At 46.5% G+C, this 21,339-nt stretch overlaps 2 protein-coding genes across 8 annotated transcripts in view; one reads left to right on the plus strand and one right to left on the minus strand.

The window, feature by feature from the left end:
* Positions 1 to 3,394, plus strand: part of NPHS2 (NPHS2 stomatin family member, podocin) — a 28,827-nt gene extending 25,433 nt beyond the window's left edge. For all 3 annotated transcript variants that reach the window (XM_081194494.1, XM_081194495.1, XM_081194493.1), the window contains one exon: positions 1,407 to 3,394. In XM_081194494.1, coding sequence (XP_081050620.1) covers positions 1,407 to 1,679 — 273 coding nt within the window. In that variant the 3' untranslated portion in view covers positions 1,680 to 3,394. The remainder of the gene's footprint in view (positions 1 to 1,406) is intronic.
* A 3,566-nt stretch (positions 3,395 to 6,960) lies between these two features.
* AXDND1 (axonemal dynein light chain domain containing 1) overlaps positions 6,961 to 21,339 on the minus strand; it is a 44,615-nt gene continuing 30,236 nt past the window's right edge. For all 5 annotated transcript variants that reach the window (XM_081194337.1, XM_081194336.1, XM_081194340.1 and 2 more), the window contains 7 exons: positions 18,686 to 18,782; positions 14,386 to 14,496; positions 14,116 to 14,277; positions 12,292 to 12,429; positions 10,410 to 10,501; positions 9,489 to 9,637; positions 6,961 to 7,191 (listed from right to left, as the gene is read on the minus strand). In XM_081194337.1, the coding sequence (XP_081050463.1) occupies positions 7,106 to 7,191; positions 9,489 to 9,637; positions 10,410 to 10,501; positions 12,292 to 12,429; positions 14,116 to 14,277; positions 14,386 to 14,496; positions 18,686 to 18,782 (835 nt within the window). In that variant the 3' untranslated portion in view covers positions 6,961 to 7,105. The remainder of the gene's footprint in view (positions 7,192 to 9,488; positions 9,638 to 10,409; positions 10,502 to 12,291; positions 12,430 to 14,115; positions 14,278 to 14,385; positions 14,497 to 18,685; positions 18,783 to 21,339) is intronic.

Genomic DNA, 21,339 nt, shown 5'->3' on the forward strand with positions numbered 1-21,339 from the left:
ACCTGGCCCCGCCGCCCCACTTCGGAAAGCTCTTCCGAAGTGGGGAGGGGGGGCGGGAACACCTGGCCCCGCCGCCCCACTTCGGAAAGCTGTTCCGAAGTGGGGCAGGGGGGCGGGGACACCTGGCCCCGCCGCCCCACTTCGGAAAGCTGTTCCGAAGTGGGGCGGGGGGGCGGGGACACCTGGCCCCGCCGCCCCACTTCGGAAAGCTCTTCCGAAGTGGGGAGGGGGGGCGGGAACACCTGGCCCCGCCGCCCCACTTCGGAAAGCTGTTCCGAAGTGGGGCGGGGGGGCGGGGACACCTGGCCCCGCCGCCCCACTTCGGAAAGCTCTTCCGAAGTGGGGAGGGGGGCGGGAACACCTGGCCCCGCCGCCCCACTTCGGAAAGCTGTTCTGAAGTGGGGCGGGGGGGCGGGGACACCTGGCCCCGCCGCCCCACTTCGGAAAGCTCTTCCGAAGTGGGGAGGGGGGGCGGGAACACCTGGCCCCGCCGCCCCACTTCGGAAAGCTGTTCCGAAGTGGGGCGGGGGGGCGGGGACACCTGGCCCCGCCGCCCCACTTCGGAAAGCTGTTCCGAAGTGGGGCGGGGGGGCGGGGACACCTGGCCCCGCCGCCCCACTTCGGAAAGCTCTTCCGAAGTGGGGAGGGGGGGCGGGAACACCTGGCCCCGCTGCCCCACTTCGGAAAGCTGTTCCGAAGTGGGGCGGGGGGGCGGGGACACCTGCCCCATCCGCCCCACTTCGGAAAGCTGTTCCGAAGTGGGGCGGGGGGCGGGAACACCTTCTGAAGGCGGGCAGGGGGCGAAAGTCTTTGTCCCCCCTGCCTGCCTTCCCAGGGGCTTTTAAATCGCCCCGGACAGCGGAGAAGTCCTCCGCTGTCCGGGACGATTTTAAAATGCCGCCCGCCAGTATTTTAAGATAGCCCCGCACAGCGGAGAAGTCCTCCGCTGTCCCAGGGTTTTTTAAAATGCTGGGGGTGGGAAGAAAAGCCCTTGTCCCCCCCCCCCCAGCCTTCAGAAGAGGTCCGGGGACAGACTGTCCCCGGACCTGGTCTGAAGTCGGTTTCCCTAGGAACGCATTAATTGATTTTCAATGCATTCCTATGGGAAACCGTGCATCGCAAGACGAAAAAACCGCAAGACGAAGAGAATTGCGGAACGAATTAATTTCGTCTTGCGAGGCACCACTGTACTTACAGCTGACAAATAGCGTTGCTTCTACAACACTGAAGGGCACCATTATGGAAGGAACCATGGGCGGTACTCAACAAAGTTTTACTCAGGGTTGACCCATTGAGATTAATGAACCCATCAAAGTTAGTCCCATTGATATCAAGGGGTCTACTCTGAGCAAAACTTTGTTGCCTCCTGCCCCAAAGGAAGATCTTCTAAATACCTTGTGTTCTAGGTCATAGCTGCTGAAGGAGAAAGGGCTGCTTCCGAATCGCTGAAGGTGGCAGCAGAGGTGCTTTCCCACACACCAGCCGCCCTCCAGCTCCGCTACCTTCACATGCTGCAAAGCCTGTCTGCAGAGAAGCCGTCCACCTTTATTCTTCCTTTCCCCCTTGACCTCATGAATCCTTCATCAGGAGACAACATGAAATCCACAGGCTGCAACCGCTCTTCAGATGTCGCCAGCAACCCAGAGGCTCCAAAGGCGAAGGATTCCCCAATGTTGTAGGACTAAGCCAGGGGCAGCCTCTAGGCCTCTCTGTCTAGCTCCTCGGGCCGTAACCCATTGCCTAGTCCATAATTCGTACCCACCTGCTTTGCACCCTCCTGAAGTGTTTTTGCCTGGCTGAAATGTGCCCTTGAACTCACCTGGATGGAGGGTGAGAGAGGGGATGTTAGTCTGTGTAGGAACTGCCTATTGGATGAAGGCAAAATTCATAGCTGTTGCTCTGCCCGCGTTTGCCCTGGGCCCCATTCACTACTAGAATGCGGCCCCTTGGAGGCTGCTTATGAGTCAATGTGGCCCTTGGTCTGAAAACATTTTGCCACTCCACTACAGGAATTCGGCAGAAGAATCTGCATTTCAAACTGTAGCTGATGTAATCATGGTTGATCCTCTATTGGGCCCCCTGTAATTAAATCTGCTTAAACTTTTAAACTCCTGAACTGAGAGGTCAGCAGCTGGGCTACATATGAGGGCGGCTGCTTTGCCACCAAGTGTATAAAACAGGGAACTTCAGCCAGTCCTAGCTGCGTGGGGGGACTGCATCCCAGCCCCGTTTTTTCAAATGTGTATTTGTTTCTTTCCACATTATATTTTTAGATGCACAGTCAAAGCTTACTAGGTATCTAACAACCCCCATGTGATATTCCCAGTTAAAATCCAATACCGAGTTCAAATTATTATTCTGCTGAAAAGCTCACTGGGTGACCCTGAACCAGTCACAATTGCTCAGTAGAGACATCACCTTGCCAACAAAGGTCCGTATAGTAAAAGCTATGGTTTTCCCAGTAGTGATGTATGGAAGTGAGAGCTGGACCATAAAGAAGGCTGATCGCTGGAGAATGAATGCTTTTGAATTATGGTGCTGGAGGAGACTCTTGAGAGTCCCATGGACTGCAAGAAGATCAAACCTATCCATTCTTAAGGAAATCAGCCCTGAGTGCTCACTGGAAGGACAGATCGTGAAGCTGAGGCTCCAACACTTTGGCCACCTCATGAGAAGAGAAGACTCCCTGGAAAAGACCCTGATGTTGGGAAAGATTGAGGGCACAAGGAGAAGGGGATGACAGAGGACGAGATGGTGGGACAGTGTTCTCGAAGCTACCAGCATAAGTTTGACCAAACTGCGGGAGGCAGTGGAAGACAGGAGTGCCTGGTGTGCTCTGGTCCAGGGGGCCATGAAGAGTCGGACACGACTAAACGACTAAACAACAACAACAGGGACGGAGAAAGTTAATGCATGCTTCCTTTTAACATCTTGGATGAAGGGCTGGATAATAAGCTCACCCTTTGGGCGTCCCTGTTCTCTAGTCTAGTCATTCCGTTCCTTGTCCCTATTTCGAAAGGCAGGTACCATTGCAAGATACGAAGATAAGAAGTGTTGGTGGTGGAGCGCAAGAAGCTTAAGGCCAGTCCTCCCACCTCCTTGGGCCTGAAAATGGTGTGTCCTGCCTGAGGCAGTTCACAGAGTGAAAGTGAGCAGCACAGCACAAACGAAGTTTGGGAACTTGCTGCGAAAGCTCCTTGCTGTCTGTTTGCTTTAATTCTTAATTGGCTCAGGGAGTAGCCCTCCCTTCCCGTCTATCATTAAAGCCAACAGAGGTGGGACACCATCTGTGTCTCTTTCAGCAGAGGGACAAGGATTGGGCTGGGCCTGGACAATGCAGGCTGGCAGTGCCATCAGCAGCCCAAGAGTCTCAGACTCATTTTCTAAGCCTCCAGTAGAGATGATTTAGTGGAAGGAGCAAAAAACAAATGGGTGGTTTCTACTGAGCGCGAGGAAAACACAGGAAATCCGAAGTGGGGCTTCCTCACAGACACAACTTGAGCTTAGCCCTTGTTCTGTTCTGTTGTTCCCATAAAAACAGAAGAAAAACTTTGAACACAAAATGGCAAATTCTGCAAAAGAAGAAACTCAATCTAGTCAACAAATTCATCTAACGTGTGCTAAATCCAACATATATTCAGCGTCAGGTGGAACCTTCTTACTTGATCAGCTCTTGCTAAGAGCTTTTAGAATCGTAAATTTTGTCTGCTGTTCTTATTGTCAGCCTCACTGCTACTTGTTTTAGTATTTTTGTGGTTTTTACATGCTCTGATATTATGTGAACTTTGTTAACATCACCCTTGGAGACTCTGGGCTGAAAAGCAGCCTATTATATTTTTTAAAGTAATAATAATAATAAATATAATCTTCTGACTGTGCAAATTTCCTTTCTTCCTTTAACAATTGTAGTGGGTAGAGTGTCCTTCCTTTCTCCGGCACTGGCCTCTGGTATTAAAAAATATTTCTAAAATAAGCAAACAGGCATTATTTCCTATAATTTCCTATATATTTCCTTTTAGAAGACATCTGAAGGCAGCCCTGTTTAGGGAAGCTTTTAATGTTTGATGCACTATTGTATTTTAATATTTTGTTGGAAGCCAACCAGAGTGGCTGGGGAAACCCAGCCAGATGGGTGGGGTATTAATAATAAATTTAAAATTATTATTAATTTATTATTATTATTATTATTATTATTATTATTATTATTATTATTATTATTATTATTATTATTATTATTTTATTGCAAGGCTCCGTTCTCCTACCGCCATAGAAACATGGTCTCTCGCTTGCCTTCATTACAGTTGCCCAGCTTTTGAGGCAGGATTAAAGCTGCAGCAACCAAAGCAGTTTGGGAGGAAAAGCACTCCAGCCTGAGTGATGTTGCATTTCCTCCAGCATCTATATTAATCTCATTTTAAATGAAGTCTCCAACTGAGCAGCACATGGAGCACCTATAGCTCAGTGGTGCAGCCATTTCATGCATTTCCAATTAAAAGGATCTTGGGGAACAGAAGAGAAGACACTTCTGCCTGTGATTCAAGAGAGCTGTTGCCACTGAAAAGAGAGAATGATGTGTCAGATCAGGGGCAGACTTTGGTAGTATGATGTCCTGAGCAAAAACAAAATTTAGTGCCTCCTCCAGTATTTCTCTCCCCTCCCTTGCCTTCTGTTCTGCGCATGCTCTCAAGTGCACTATGACATAGTTGTGGCAACTCAATCGCCTGTCTGACCAGGGCTTAATTGTGAATAGGCAACCAAGTAAATACAGGTATTAGTAACTGTCAGGGAACTGCCATCAATGCCGGAGGGAGAGAGCAAAATCCAGAGGGATTCCGGAGAGCGTCCCGGGATTGGGAGAGGCAGCCCATCTTCTGAGGAAGAGAATCAGCGTAGCACCAGTGGAGAAGGGGGGCAGATGGGGGAAGCGGCGAGTCGGTCCCATGACTCCTTGCCGGGGACCAGTGGGGAGAGTAGAGGTCCTCCGCTGCCTAGGCCCTCCTTGCGCAGAAGGCTTTCGCGCAGAGAAAGTAGGAGGAGACTAGGCGTCAAAGAGCTTCTTTGCTGGAAGAAGTTTAAGAAACGCCCACTGACGGATTCTGCCAGCGATTGAGACAGCCACGGGTGAGTGGCTGTCCGGACAAAAAATGGTTCACTCAGGCAACCCAGCCAGGTGTTTGCACCGGCTTACGCACGAGCAACCCCTAGAACCATTACAGTAACACTGCTATTTTGCAACCATTCAGCTCAACGCCCTGGGTCAGGAAACTGCCTGCACCGATCTACATCTGGCACCGGTCAGATGAACCAATTATACAAAGCAGCTCCCTATGTTCTCTGCAGAAAGGAAAGTGGAACGTGCTTAAATAAATCAAGCTGCATTTCTGCTCATTTCTGCTAGATGGCGTCTTTTGGCCATGATTTTACAATGCCATGAACAGGTGTGCGCAGCCAAACTTTGGCTTACTCTGCTTTCCTGTTCAAAATACCATGCTAGCTCATATTTCCCCCTGAAGGAAGAATGGGGTAGCAATGAGGGAGAAGACAGTTCAACGAAGGGGCAAACTATGTTCCCCTATGAAGACACATTTCTTCAGGAAAGGCTGTAGAACGGATGCAGTGTTGGGACAGAAAAAGTACTGATACCAGATCAGTCTAAAATATTTGGTAAGTCACCTTCCATTCACAAAGGATCAGGGTTTCACAAGTGCCATTAGCAACCACCAATCTCTTCCTGAGGACAGCAGCCGTGACCCTCCCTCTCACAAAAACTTGGAAGTTGTGAGGGAGTCTCTCGCTTCATAATAGGGACTACAAGTCCCATCATCCCTGACCGTTGGTCCTGCTAGCTGATGGGAGTTGTAGTCCAACAACAGCTGAGAATCCAAGTTTGAGGAAAAACTGTAGGGCCTTCCCCTTCCCCGAGTCCTCCAGCACAGGTACAGGATCTGGGTGAAGTAATCAATGAGGATCGCATCTTGTGACAAGGTAAGAGCGTCTCAGAAGCAGTTAGAGTCCATCTGGCTAGTTCTAAGTGTCTCCAAAGCATGGTGTGATGTGAATGAATAGCCTGCCCTTTGCAGAAGATTCCACAGCTAGAAGAGTCTTCTTTCTGTTTACTTCAGGCTTTATGACTAGCCAGGAACAGTGGAAGTCTCTCACTGTTTCTGTCAACTCCAATACCTGCATGAGATTAGGGAACTATCCCTCCCTGCTCTTTGGAAGGCTGGGCTTGTTCATTCACCTTGTGCTATGCTTGGGAGACATTTGGAAGTGCTTCTAAGTCTCTTACCTTACGCAAACAAAGAGAACTACTAGAGAACTTGAGGGAAGGGAATCATGCCAAGTAATTAAAGGTAAAGGGACCCCTGACCATTAGGTCCAGTCGCGGACGACTCTGGGGTTGCGGCGTTCATCTCGCTCTATAGGCTGAGGGAGCCGGCGTACAGCTTCTGGGTCATGTGGCCAGCAGGACTAAGCCGCTTCTGGTGAACCAGAGCAGCGCACGGAAACGCCGTTTACCTTCCCGCCAAAGCGGTACCTATTTATGTACTTGCACTTTGACATGCTTTCAAACTGCTAGGTTGGCAGGAGTTGGGACTGAGCAACAGGAGCTCACCCCGTAGTGGGGATTCGAACCGCCTACCTTCCGATGGGCAAGCCCTAGGTTCAGTGGTTTAACCCACAGCACCACCCACGTCCAATGCCAAGTAATTACCGGATACTAAACCCTCTGGTCCAAGACACTCCCAATGCATCTACTAGTGAAAAACTCCTAAGATGGATCGAGTGCTCTTTTTGGGGGGGGAGGGGAGTTCAAACAAGAACCCCAAATATTTCCTATTGAGTTATTCTTCAATTCAACCTGTATAGGTAAACACAGTGAAATATCAGGGCAACTCTAACCTAGACCTTGAATATGTTCTATATAAATAACAGAAACTGGGAATCAATCCCACTTGGTTGAGTTAACTCCTTTCCATGTACTGAACTAATAGTTTAACAGAGCTGGGAGAATTCCAAGTAGCCACTAATGCACAACCCTCCATCTGTGTCCAGTGGCAGCTACAAGCAGGAGCCAAAGGCCTTCTGGAGGTCACCCTCTTCTTCAGCGTTTGGGCTTGGGGAATTTCTTCTTCGGCTTAGGAGTGCTGGGCTGTGAAGGTGATTCAGTTTGCTCCTTAACGACAACTTCTGCAACGACAGATGCACAGCAAGAAGCACTTAAACACTGACATTGTCAACACCTAGACAATATGAGAACTAGTTAGCTCAGAGAAACCTCATACTCTATTCTGCGACAAGTCCAGGTTTCAGCCCAAGCATAGCCTTGAGGGAATCAAGACCAAACCCAGCTGCCCAAAGAATGGTTATGAACAGCATATGCATCCACAAACCCATGTTTGTCATGTTCACACTTCATAAGTATACCTGTTCTCAGTGGGAACCTCATCCATAGTGGGAATATTCCAAAGAGCATTATGTGCTCAACCCCACTTATTTCAATGATCTAAGACACACCGATCTCTGACATGTACACAGTACTTTGACAGTTCAGAGTAAATCAACAATCCTGATACGACCAGTATCACGCTGCAGACGAGCAGCTTAGGCTGATAAAAGCTTGCTCGGACCACCAATTGGGTTAGGTAAGAGTTCAACTAGGGACTTCCCTGCTCACATTCTTAGCCAGTGCAATGCAGTTTGCTTCTTCAGCTCCCTGGGTCGGTTCATAACATGCATCTTCATTACTTCATGACTGCAGCATCAAGTGAATTATGACATTATTAAGCAATGAAGAACTTTCCTTTCACCCCACAACACACTGCTTTTCAACAGAAACATCACCTATTCAGGCCAGAGCTGCACATGTAGCAGACTGAGGATGCATAATGGGTTGTGCCACTTCAGCAATGCAGATGGAAGAATGGTCTTCTCCTTTGGCGATCACTCGTAGCTGAGTGAGATTGTCTTCCATGAACACAGTCTCAACAGTGAGTCCGTAAATGATTGTGGAGGCCAATTCTGGATCCACACGTCCTTCCACAGTGGGGACATTGGTTTCCGGGTGGGAGTTGATCACGGTGTGGATTTGCCAAGCGTGCCTTCCTCTTAGCATGTTTCTCCCTTGCGTCCTGAGTTCGAGTGTCTTCAAAGCCCATGACACCTTTGGTAAAGGCTGTTCTCCAATTGGAGCGCTCACAGGCAAGTGTTTCCCAATTGTTAGTGTTTATAATACATTTTTAAAGCTTTGCTTTGAGACAGTCTTTAAACCTCTTTTGTTGACCACCAGCATTACGCTTCCTATTTTTAAGTTTGGAATAGGTTTCTGAAAGTGGAAACCCAACACACCAGGGAGAAAAGTTCTAGATTAGTCCATTCCCTGCTGTGCTAACATTCTTCTTACAGGATACACTTTATAATAAAGAACAACCAAAAAGGTGATTTTCCTGGCTGCTGTCTGTAGTGGCACAGTCCAGTCTACTACCTCACCCTCCTGGGCAGACCAGGTGACAGCTGCCAGTCATCAAACACTAATCAAGAACAGATAAATCAAGCAACTGATACACAGGTGTGAACTAGGCCTCCGTTTGTTGCCCGTGTGGAAAGCATTCCCCTATCAGACTCAGGAGGTGGACTGGGCAAGTGAGCTAATTCTCACGTTACCATTTTTAAATGGAGAAATAAACAGCCTGCTGTTATTGAGGGGGCGGGAATGAAAAGACCTTCAATCAGCAAACCATCTCTCTCCCCAGCCTGCCTTAGGTACAGCCTATCATTTTGATTCTTGCAACCTTCAGGGAGTAGTAATGATGGGGAAGTGGCTACACATATTTACTTACTAAGAGCAGAAACAAAGGAACAGAAAGGCATCTGGGACAACTTTTGCAGTAACATTCCATTTCTGACTACGGGTGGAGAGGGGGGAAGATGGTGGGTTGTATCCAAAGTAGTGCCAAGCCAAGCATTCTGCCAGAGCCTGCCCTCTAGTTCCCCCCAACCTTCCAGAGCAGATTTGGGGATGTCAAGGGGAGGAGGAACCCCATTGCGCTAGCACAATGTATTTAGCACAACCTGTATCTGGGAATGTTCTCCGCTCTCCTCCAAAAGCACACTTCCTGTACATTTTTCCCCATTGTGTGGTAGGCAGCATGGAAATATAATACACATAGTCTGAAATGGCACAGCTCAGCAAGAGCTGCAGCACGTGACTTCCCTATGCCTGTTTTGTCTATTTTGAGCCATTTCGCAGCAGCAGCAGCATACTCAATTATACCACCCAAATGTACGCTTGAGATGCAAGTGCAGCCAATCCTGATTCTCCGACACATTTGTACCTTGAACACACATGAGCCTGCAAACCAGTTTATCACATTCACATTTTATGCTTTCAAATGTACGCCTAAACGTGTGGTGCATGAAATTGCCCTTAAAATTCCACAGCATTTTTTTAGAGCCTGCAATTCCACCTTTCAAGTCTTGAGCCATACCTGCTTTGAGTTTTGTTTCTTTTGGTTCAGAGTCCTTCAGCTTTGGTTGCTCACCCTCCATGTTCTGGATTTTTGCCAGAGCTTCTTCCAAGTCCTCATGAAGGACTTCAGATTTTTCCTCAGCTTGCTGTGCTCGCTTTTCAGCCTCTCTGAAAGAGTTGGTGTCAGAAAGAATTCATAGCCCTGACCAGGCAAGAAACCAGTAACACTAATTTGATTTACTCTAGCTGGTCGCTTCCTACTGTGAAAAATACATTTTCTCTTGCTTCTTCACTCCCCAAAATGTTCCTAACAGCCAATATTACTGCAACCTATGTAAGAATCCACACCTGATTAGTACATTTCAAGTCTCTAAAACCTACAGGAGGTTTTATTCCTAGCACTTCAAAACCACATGAGAACTCACATATCACTAAAGGTAAAGGACCCCTGACAGTTAAGTCCAGTCGCGGACGACTCTGGGGTTGTGGCGCTCATCTTGCTTTACTGGCCAAGGGAGCCGACGTTTGTCTGCTGACAGTTTTTCTGGGTAATGTGGCCAGCATGACTAAGCCGCTTCTGGCGAAACCAGAGCAGCGCATGGAAACACTGTCTACCTTCCCGCCGGAGCGGTACCTATTTATCTACTTGCACTTTGATGTGCTTTCGAACTGCTAGGTTGGCAGGAGCTGGGACAGAGAAACAGGAGCTCACTCCATTGAGGGGATTCGAACCGCCAACCTTCCGATCAGCAAGCCCAAGAGGCTCAGTGGTTTAGACCACAGCGCCACCTGCGTCCTATTTTTGTTTAAAAATGGAATGTGTTGTGGCAGAATAGACACCTGCAATCACATAGGCCACCTGTTCAAGATATCCTGTAGTCTCTAGTCTGCACAAGAATGCACACATCCATCCATCTCTTCCCTGTGGTTCTATACTCACACGAGTCGCTCTTCCAGAATTTCCAGTGACGCCAGCAACTCAAATTCCTTCTTTGAGGCCTTTGTGGTCCACTGGCTGGCATGCAACTCCCTCTGGAATAAGAAGAGTAAGTAACTTATAGGAAATGAAAGGAAATAAATCAACAGGCTACTTTCTGTCTCAGAACTGGCATACTGAAGTCCCTGGCTCAAATCTTGCCTCAGCTATGAGCACACTAGGTAGCCTTAGACAAGTGATGCTCACTCATCCCTTACGTCTTCAGAATGGGGATAAAGATAATTCTGGCCTACCTTCCAGGGTCATTGCACTGTTTTATTTACAGAGGCACAGAGTTGGAAGTTGCCATTACTCTGCCTCTGAGAAGAAAAGGTTTATACAGGGCACAATTGCCTGAGAATATCTCCTGTAAAAACCCCATGCACCACTGCCGTTCTTTTCAATGGGGCCAGTGCAGGAGAACTTCCCAGATCTGTTTCCTGCTGTAATAGTGTGTTGTAGTGGCCATAGAGTTGGACTAGGACCTGGGAGTGTTAGGATATAGTTCCATTCCACCTTAAATGGTGAGGCATGACTGTTGTGTATCACATGCCTGTTTCGTTCCAGCTCTCGCTGGGAACGTCCATTTTATATATAGCTTTTGTTCCGGCTGTTTTCCCGGACACGGAGGCAAGCAGTCATGTTTTTCCTCTGTTCTGATCTACGTTGAATAAAGCTGTAAATATGCTCTCCTGTCTGCATCTTCCGTTGTGGAGGCTTTGCTGAAAGGGTGTGCACGGGTCTTGGAATGTCTCTGAGGCTCGTGTTGCTAATTGACTGATGCTGTTCCACGGGAGACCGGGGATCGTCCGGAGACGACTGGGGGCCTGCCTGATGCCTCCGTCTCCCTGGCAGTATCCCAACAGGGAGTCCAGAGTTCAAATCCCCACTCGGCCATGAAGCTCACTGAGTGCCTTTGGGCCAGTCACTGCCTCTCTCAGCCTAATCTGTCTCATAGGAGTTTCGTGGGGATTAAATGAGGAGGGGGAGAACCATCTATGCCACCTTGAGCGCCTTGAAGAAAAATGGTGGGATATACTGGTCTACTGCCATTAGTATCGCAAGATTGTCATGGGAGCACTTGGACTAAAATCTACTTTTCTGGTTTATCACCACAAGAGTTATTAACATTTGGCTTCAGTAAAGCAAATAATTTAATTAGACAGTGCCTATATGACACTGAGCGACAGAATAATCTGGCCAAAATAAGGAAATTTTGTCCATGGTATGATTATTTCCCACCAAGTCACTTTGGCACCCTATTTGCAAAATGTAACAATTTCAAAATACAGACACGCTTTTCACTTTCGCATGATTGAATATACTGCCTTCGACTGTACTTGAGGGTTGATTTCAAAAAATTCTGCTGGAAAAACGGTTATGTCCCTGTAGAGATGGCAGTATTGAGTCAGTGGCTCGTATGCTTCTGGCTTGCACTCTTTATAAAGATTTGAGGAGTGAGGTTATTACCCCTCTATTACTGTCCATGCCAGGTCACTCAACTGTTCCTACTGCATCCTTGCTTTTAGCAGATCAAGATGATCAGGTGACAGCAAAAACTGCAGGGTTTTTAGTGGGGACAATTAGAATAAGATCTATTATTTGATTATTGATGTAAACCCCCAAATGTATTTTCTACAGTTAAGTTTTTACCTCTATCTTCAGTACATTTTATTTGGTTTTATTGCTATGGCTAGTGGCTGATGCAAATAAAGATTCTTCTGCTGCAAGGTGGGATATAAATAACTAACACTGAGAACCTCTATTCTAAAGCAGCTGCCACACCTTCTTCCAAATAGACACACCTCTCCAGAGAAGATCTATCTATTTATACGTACATACATACCCGTGACACTGTGATTTCTTGCACTTGCATGGTTTTGACATACACATTAGAATCATCTCCAATGTATCTGACTGGGTAAGTGACCGCAAGACTCCCAGCCTGCTCACCAGTGCTGGTGCTGGGCATGGGCGGCTGTTCCTGCAAGGACAAAGAGAAGGAGCAAGGGGAAATGGAAGGACTACACAATGCAATGTTTGTTTCCTCATCATCAAGGAAACTGCGCACAGAAAAGACTCAGATGGTGTATGGAAGGATCATGATGATCAACGCCAGTCCTTTTCCCCCCTGGGGGTACTCGACAGTATGCAGTACCGGCACCTTTTTAATGGATATGTTAAAAGTGTAGCACTTAACTGTAACAACTTCATGGTGAGTGCCGGCACCATTTTTTCTAGAAAAAAAGCTCTGATCAACACAATCTTCAATTATTTTCATATTCCACATAAGGCTACGCTGTCAATTGTGGTTCAGGAGCTCCTGGAGACAGTGTTCACAGCAGGGGCACGGCAGCCTGTACGAAGTGCGCATGTGCGGCATCCTGTATGGACTGTGCATGTGCAATGACCGTATGGGATGCCACACATGCACAGTCTGTACGGGCAGCCACTTGCACGCAGCATCCATACGGGCTGCTGCTTGCACGGCGACCATACAGGCTGCCGTACGGAGTAGGCTGTACGGCGCGGCAGCCCATTCGGACACCCGTACAGATGGCGTGTGAGAGTGGCAGCCCGTATGGACACCACGCAAGCGGTGCCCATATGGACTGCGTGCGCCCTTGGCCGCTCTACAGCTGGGGGGAGGCAGGGGCCATCTTGTCACCCGCCCCTTCCGCCCCCCCCCTCCTATGCCCCAGGTTCACAGACCATACGTGAATTCTGGGGCTGATTCTCTGCTGCTGGAGAATCGGAAGCGTATACACTCTTGGCTTATCCACTTTCCATATTTAAACATGCTCAACCCCCCTTGAAAAGAGAATCCTCAGCACTTCATCAAACTACAGTTCCCAGGATGCTTTGAGAGAAAGCTAAGAAAGATAAAGTGGTATACAACTTTGTAGCATAAAGTTTCTGACTCAAGTAGACACTTTTATGACCAACAGCTGGAGAAAGGGGGTGCCTTTCCTTTGCGAGGCTTGCTTTTGCTGCATTGCCCACAGTCCTGCTTATGTTCTGCACCAGAAGAAACCAGAATCCAGAATCTGTAGCAAGGAATTCTCAGTTCAGTGACCAGTATTTACTGGCATCAAATTCCAATTCCTCAGATTTTTCAAAGCTTTTGCAATTTTTCAGGAAGTGATCAAAGAGGGAGCTGTTGGATGTATGATCAGAACAGCAAGGAATTTAAGTCACAGAAGGGGAGAACACAAAGCATTAAATGGGCAGTTCATACATATCCAGCAATGTGATGCAGCCAACGAATACCCCATTGCTCCTGTTAATATGTAAAGGAAGCTTATCACGCGGGACGTAGTTGTAAGAAAAACAGCCATGTTGACAGCCCCATCCATGCAATCTGCTTCCTCCACACTACCAATCCAGGGGCCCAGCAGTGATGCCACTCCTGACACCATTAACAACTTCTGTGTGGCCTACTGGAAGTAGCTTTTCCAGATAGCATCCACCATATGTCTCCAATCTCTTCTCCATAGTCATGACGGATAGATATATATTTCTTCTGTTTGTAAACTGCAGGCTTCCCTTTTCATGATGTCAAAACTTCCACCAGATAGCAATAAACACATGGCCATGAGCCCCAGAGAAAAAGAAAGAAGCCCTGAAAGAAGAGGGACAGCTTTCTACATTTCCTAATGGAGATGCTCACCTCTGCTTCTAACGCTTGCTTCTGTTCTGCTGCCTCCTGATCTTTTAGAACATCCACAGCTTCTCTGTCTTTTTTCTCTTCCTCCACAGGTACCTCGGTGGTGGTGGAGCTCTCCACTCTCTGCTCCGGACGAGGAGGCAGCTGTCGTTTCAGCTGAAGCACCTGCAAAAAGGCTGCTAGTGAAATTCTCCTTCTGAGATACCGCCCTGCGCCAGAAGAGAGCCCTGCGCCACCACCACCCGTCACACCAAAGGTTATTTCTGCCAGTACCTCTAACCCAAACAGGCCAACCAGGTCTTCTTGGCTGATTAAAGTGGTGGGAGTGGTCTTCATCCCAGACAGGAGGAGGTTGCAGGTTTCAATCCAATCCAAGCACTCTGTCTGGAAAAAGAGAGAGCGAAAGAAGCAACCAATCACCAAAAGGGAAATGCAGTGGTACCTCAGGTTACAGACGCTTCAGGTTACAGACTCCACTAACCCAGAAATAGTACCTCGGGCTAAGGACTTTGCTTCAGGATGAGAACAGAAATCGTGCGGCGGGGGCGGGAGGCCCCATTAGCTAAAGTGGTACCTCAGGTTAAGAAGAGTTTCAGCTTAAGAACAGATCTCCAGAACGAATTAAGTTCTTAACCCGAGGTACCACTGTAAAAACAATTGCCCTGTGGTGCTCTTCCAGAGGGCTCAAACAGAGTTGCTTATGCTGAACTACGCTTAGAGGAATTGCTTCCAAACATCTTAAGTTGTACAATGTTTTGCTTAGCATATGGCTCTCCATTTCAGCTTCCCAACCCAAATGGGCAGTAGGTGGAGCTGGACTTTGTAGGGGGACAAGTATTTTTGAGAGGTCCACCATTAATCCCAGCCATTATCTTCCCTGCAAATGCATACTGTGACCTGTCATTCACGCCTGTACTATCATCGATAGGTCCATGTATTTGCTGCCCAGGGAGTAACAGCCTTTGGGTTGGAAAACCCTTGCCCTAATTGCAGATTGTTGGGATACTGCCAGGGAGACAAAGGCCATGCCCCCACGCCGTCATGCGTCCGATCCATCAATCTCTTGTAGGAACGCAGTATCAGTCAATTAGCAACACGAGCCTCAGAAATAGCTTGCCACATTCCAGAGCTCGTGCACGCTCTATCAGCAGAGTTCGCACAACGAAAGATGCACTCAGGAGAGCATATTTACAACTTTATTCAGCGTTGGTCAGAACAAAGAAAACATGACTGCCTGCTTCGATGTCCAGACGCAGAGAGAAAAACAACAGCTATATAACAAAGCATAAACTTCCTGTGAACAGGAAATACGCAGGCTGTGACACAACAACCTGCTCCCTTTTAAGGTGGAACGGAAATGGTTGCTTGTGTTTGTGTAACACCCACCAATGAAAAACACTATTTTTTACATTCTCAGTGGTACTGTTGTCATAAATGGAGATTAAGAGGGATGACTATTAAAGGCCCGCTTAAACCTGAAGTCCCATTGGGCCAATGCCCTGCCCCTATCGCTATCACTATGCAACATCTCCTCCAGAGAGCCCCAGCATTCCAAAATCCCAATATCCCACCCAGGAATTCAGTCTTTGTGAATTCTGACATGAACTACACATCTATCAGACTGATTTGATTACTAGAACCTATTTATTTGTTATACTTGTTTCCTGCCTTTCCACCAAATGAGGCTGGCTTTCACACAATAGAGTTCAATGCGACTTACCTCTGAGTAGACATAGTTAGGAGTCTAGCCTGTGCTCTTAAGACTCATTCCAACTTCCTTTTTGTTTGGAACCAGCTATTTCTCATATCACAGGGCTTATGAATTTGCTGCCCTGAACTCCTTTGGGAGGAAGGGCAGGATATAAATTCAATAAATAAATAATCCCATCTAGAACCCCCTTGCCTGAGAGCAAGCCTCATTGAACTCAATAGGACTTACTTCTGATAAGACAGGATTAGGCCTGCTCTGTTAGGCTTCTAAGGTCAATGTGGGCACACTTCAATTCCCATGCAGTAGTAGCAGCAGATTGTATAAACACACAATATTGCGGGAAAAAGTTTGCACACTGCAGAAGACATGACTGGCAGGGATTAAAAGGCTTGGAGAAACTCCAGGTTATGGGAACTGTTTCATTAAGGAACAGTAGGTGCCTTGCGGAAGCGAAGTTGCAATTGCCTCACAGAGATTTACAGGGTAATCTGATGCATGTTTATACAAAAGCAAATTCCACTGGGTTCAAAGGAGGTTGCACGTAACACAATCAAGTTTCTGTAATGTTATTACAGAATAACATTGGATTACTGCACTGCGCTCTACGTGGGGCTACCTTTGAAGGTGACCCGGAAACTACAACTAATCCAGAAGGCGGCAGCTAGACTGGTGCCTGGGAGCGGCCGCAGAGACCACATAACACCGGTTCTGAGAGATCTGCATTGGCTCCCAGTACGTTTCCGAGCACAATTCAAAGTGTTGGTGCTGACCTTTAAAGCCCTAAACAGCCTCGGTCCAGTATATCTGAAGGAGCGTCTCCACCCCCATCGTTCTACCCAGACACTGAGGTCCAGCACCGAGGGCCTTCTGGCGGTTCCCTCACTGCGAGAAGCCAAGTTACAGGGAACCAGGCAGAGGGCCTTATCGGTAGTGGTGCCTTCCCTGTGGAACACCCTCCCACCAGATGTCAAAGAGAACAACAACTACCAGGCTTTTAGAAGACATCTGAAGGCAGCCCTGTTTCGGGAAGCTTTTAATGTTTGATGTATTAAAGTATTTTAATATTGTTTTGGAAGCCGCCCAGAGTGGCTGGGGAAGCCCAGCCAGATGGGCGGGGTATAAATAATAAATTATTATTATTCTTATTATTACGTAACTTTCACAGCTTTGGAAAAAACAAACAGTGGTGTCAGTCAATGCTGCTTTCATTCACACGAAGTGAACCTGGTCCTGAAAATGAGAGAAGATGTGAAGAGCAACAATTTTTGCACCTGTTTCCGTTTCCATCGGAATCCTCCAACATCCCTAGTTGCAAAAGCGACATGGGCCAAAGATAGACACGATTGTCCCAACCCTACTTGAGACTTTTCAAACAACCCAGCCTCAGCCTACCTTCCCACTCAGCCTGAAGCGGCCCAGACCTTCCTGCATGCCTTCAAACAGCCCACACTTCTCTTTTCCAATCTATTTCTCAAAAATGGCTCACAGAAACATGAGACTCCTATCCTCCCTTGCTGACGGCTGCCATAATTGACACTACCACAAATTTTCAGCATTTTCTTCCTCCTGCCTAGGGAGGAACATGAAATATTGGGGGTACCTTCCATGCGCCGTCATGATTTCTGTGACACTACTGGGCTCAACTGCAGACTTTTTCTCTTCCTCTCCAACTAGGCACCCCCTTAACAGCACCGGCCCAGTCTGGATCCTGGAACTTCCTGAACAAGGGTCACCACAGCCCGGATCGGAAGTGTTAACAGAGTTCAAATTTCACAATGCGTAAGAAAAACCACTTAACTGAAAACTGGCTGGGCTTTAAAAAGTACGCACGGCATTGCCCGTGGGCAACTGTGAGCAAGCCATCTTTAAAAGTAGGCAAGAGGTACACAATGTACCAAGAAGTACAGAAATTTTGATGGCAGCTTGTTAGCCGCAAATGTAGAACCCTCTGGCTTTTGTGTGGCTGGAATGATGCCTACTCTGCAAAAGTTAAGAGTCACAAGAATCCCACTTGTCCTCTTTCGCCTGCGGCCCCATCCACCCCTGGCATGCGGACCCTGGAAAGCTGCTCACAAGAGAATGTGAAAAATGTTTCCCATTGCTTACATGCAGACATGGGGACCGCAGAACTATGCATGCAGGGAGCCAGGCCCAGAAGCAGCACTTGGCACAGTGGGGCCATGAGCTCGAGAAGACCCGTCAAAGCGGCTGATCCTCTCCTTTCTATTTGCTTAGTGTTTCCTTTTTGGTCCAGTGCTCAGCAAAGAAGTGACAGGCTGAAGCTGCTGAGAGAGACAATGACATCTTTATTACCCCAGAATGCCTCGGGGTTCTGATGTCGTGCCCAGGGGTATTCCGGGACAATAAAAATGGTGGCGGCTGAAGCCACATTACACAGCAACTCTCTTCTCATCGGTGGACTGGCTGCCATCCGACATCCCCATCTGACCTAGAAAGCTCACCAGAGGCTGCGAATGAGGGACAGCTTTAAGCCCCACACTGAGAAGTGCCCAGCAGCTGAAGTTATCTCCATTGCTTCAGACAGCCTTTGTGCACTGTGCTGAGGCTTGAAGGCATTCCAGGGTAATAAATATGGCAGTGTCGTGGAAAAAAATACTTAATTTTGAACAGCAGCTGATAAATTCACATCATCACCATCACCATAATCAATACAGCAGCGGCAGGAACAGCAACAAAGACCATCTCAGGGTTTGAAATATTGTGAAGGCTTTAGAACAAGTAGAGTGACCCAATCGAGGAACTATTTCACTTATTCAATGACCAACTTCAAAACCAAAAACAGTAGGATGGATTTGGACAGTGATGCACAAATGGCAAGAGACCACATTTGGTCTCGCTTACCTTGATCCTCTCTAACTGTTGCAATTCATGTTCTGCATCTGGTTGAAGAGTTACCATCTTCTGGCGTGTTATCGTCGCTACCATCTCCTTGCAACAGCTGAGGAAATACATGATGTCAGCAATAGGTTACGGCACAGCAATGCCACTTTAATATGAGAAAGCCAGTTTCGTCACGTTCCTTCTGTCATGAGGACCATTTACATTTGAAGTTTACAAATGAGAAAAGTGGGGCAACTAACTGTAGGCAAGGGTGGGGGGAAACTACTATTTGAAAGCCAGGAATTACTTGTTTCAAATCTTATCTCTGTGAATTCTCTAGGAAGCCCTGAAAAATGTCAACCCGTTATCTCAGCCTCCGTCCCCATTCTGCCTTCTGAAATATGAGAATGATAACACTAATCCTAACTAAACAGCATTGATCAGGATTACTGAGAGAATGTATGCATGGAGCACTCTGTCTGAAGTGATCAGTGCCATTCTTATTGACATCATAATATGCTCAGTATAATTATAATTATAGTGATAATTATCATTTGATCTAGGACACAAAATCTTTCATTTTCTTTTTTTATTTTTTTTTTAAAAAGGTTTTTTATTGCGTTTCTTTTCATAGATTAACAAATTTGTTTACATGGCAACATACAAGAAACATTTTTTATATATATATATAAGGAAAAATAAAAACAAGAAAAAATGTTATGAAACTTTCCTTAACATCTTTCAGCAATTCACTTTTGGACCTCCTCGCATCCTCTCAGCATTGCATTCATTGTTCTAGCCAGTTCAGCAATTTGTTATCTTGTTTCCCATCTTATTATACCTTTAAATGTATTATGTTACCAATTTCAAAAAATTGTAATTTAGTTTTGACATTCTTAATAAACATAATAATTTGTTTCAAATATTTCTCGTTTTTTCTATCAATACTTACTTTATCATTTCTTGAAATAAATTGCGGAAACATAACATTTCTTAATCGTGCGCTATCTTAACATTCAAACAACTTATAATGTTTTTGCAAATAGTCCTTAAATTTTTTCCAGTCCTCCTCCATAGTTTCTTCGCTCAGATCTCGGATTCTGCCAGTCATTTCTGCCAACTCCATGTAGTCCATCAACTGCGTCTGCCAGTCCTCCAGTGTGGGTAAATCTGGTGTTTTCCAGAACTTAGCGATGAGAATCCTAGCTGCTGTGGTTGCATACATAAACAAGGTTCTGTCCTTCTTTGGCACCTTCCGGTCCACCATGCCCAGGAGAAAGGCCTCTGGTTTCTTAGAGAAGGTATATCTAAATACCTTTTTCAGCTCATTATGTATGATTTCCCAAAAGGCCTTTACTTTCGGGCAGGTCCACCAGAGGTGAAAGAATGTCCCTTCTGCCTCCTTGCATTTCCAACACTTATTATCAGAAAGATGATATATTTTAGCCAGCTTGACTGGAGTCATGTACCACCGGTATACCATTTTCATAATGTTCTCTTTCAAGGCACTACATGCCGTGAATTTCATACCGGTGTTCCATAACCTTTCCCAGTCTTCAGACATAATGTTGTGTCCCACATCCTGTGCCCATTTTATCATAGCAGATTTAACTGTCTCATCCTGTGTGTTCCATTTAAGCAGCAAGTCATACATCCTCGAAAGTACCTTAGTCTTTGGTTCTAGCAGCTCCGTCTCCAGTTTCGATTTCTCCAACTGGAAACCCACTTTTCTGTCCATTTTAAATACCTCTTGAATTTGAGCATAATGTAGCCAATCTCGCACCTTACCTTTTAATTTGTCCTGGCTTTGGAGCTTCCAGTTATCTCCAACTCTTTCAATCAGTTCCCAATACTTTGGCCAGTAGGCCTCCATATTGGGCTTTTTTTTAGAAATCTTGGCTTCCACAGGTGATAGCCACCTCGGGGTCTTGCTTTCTAATAAATCCTTGTACTTCATCCAGACGGCAAAAATTGATTTTCTGACAATATGATTTTTAAACAATTTATGAACCTTCGCCTTGTCATACCACAAGTATGCATGCCAACCATACACATTATCAAACCCTTCCAGATCTAGGACATCGGTGTTTTCCAACAGGAACCAATCCTTCAACCAGCAGAAGGCTGCAGCTTCATAGTACAACCTTAGGTCCGGCAGGGCAAACCCCCCTCTTTCTTTTGAGTCGGTTAGTATTTTAAATTTTATTCGGGGCTTTTTGCCCTGCCAGACAAACTTAGAAATATCCTTCTGCCATTTTCCAAAACATTCCATTCTGTCCACGACCTGAAGGGTCTGAAATAAAAATAGCATTTTAGGCAAAACACACATCTTTATAGCTGCGATTCGGCCTGACAAGGTAAGTTTCAATCTTGACCAAATATCCAAGTCTTTTTTAATTTCCAACCAACATTTTTCATAGTTATCTTTAAAAAGATTTAAATTTTTAGTGGACAAGTATACCCCCAGGTATTTCACTTTTTTAACCACACTTAGCTCTGTCTCTTTCTGATACTCCTCTATCTCTGTAAGTGTCAGATTTTTGACCAAAACCTTAGTTTTTTGTTTGTTTAACTTAAATCCCGCCACCCGACCAAACTCCAAAATAAGTTCCAAAACTCTTTTTGTACTAGATACTGGCTCCTGTACTGTCAAGACTAGGTCATCTGCAAAGGCT

Source organism: Podarcis bocagei (assembly GCF_964188305.1).
Source record: "Podarcis bocagei genome assembly, chromosome: 5".
In the NCBI taxonomy this organism is placed as follows: domain Eukaryota; kingdom Metazoa; phylum Chordata; class Lepidosauria; order Squamata; family Lacertidae; genus Podarcis; species Podarcis bocagei.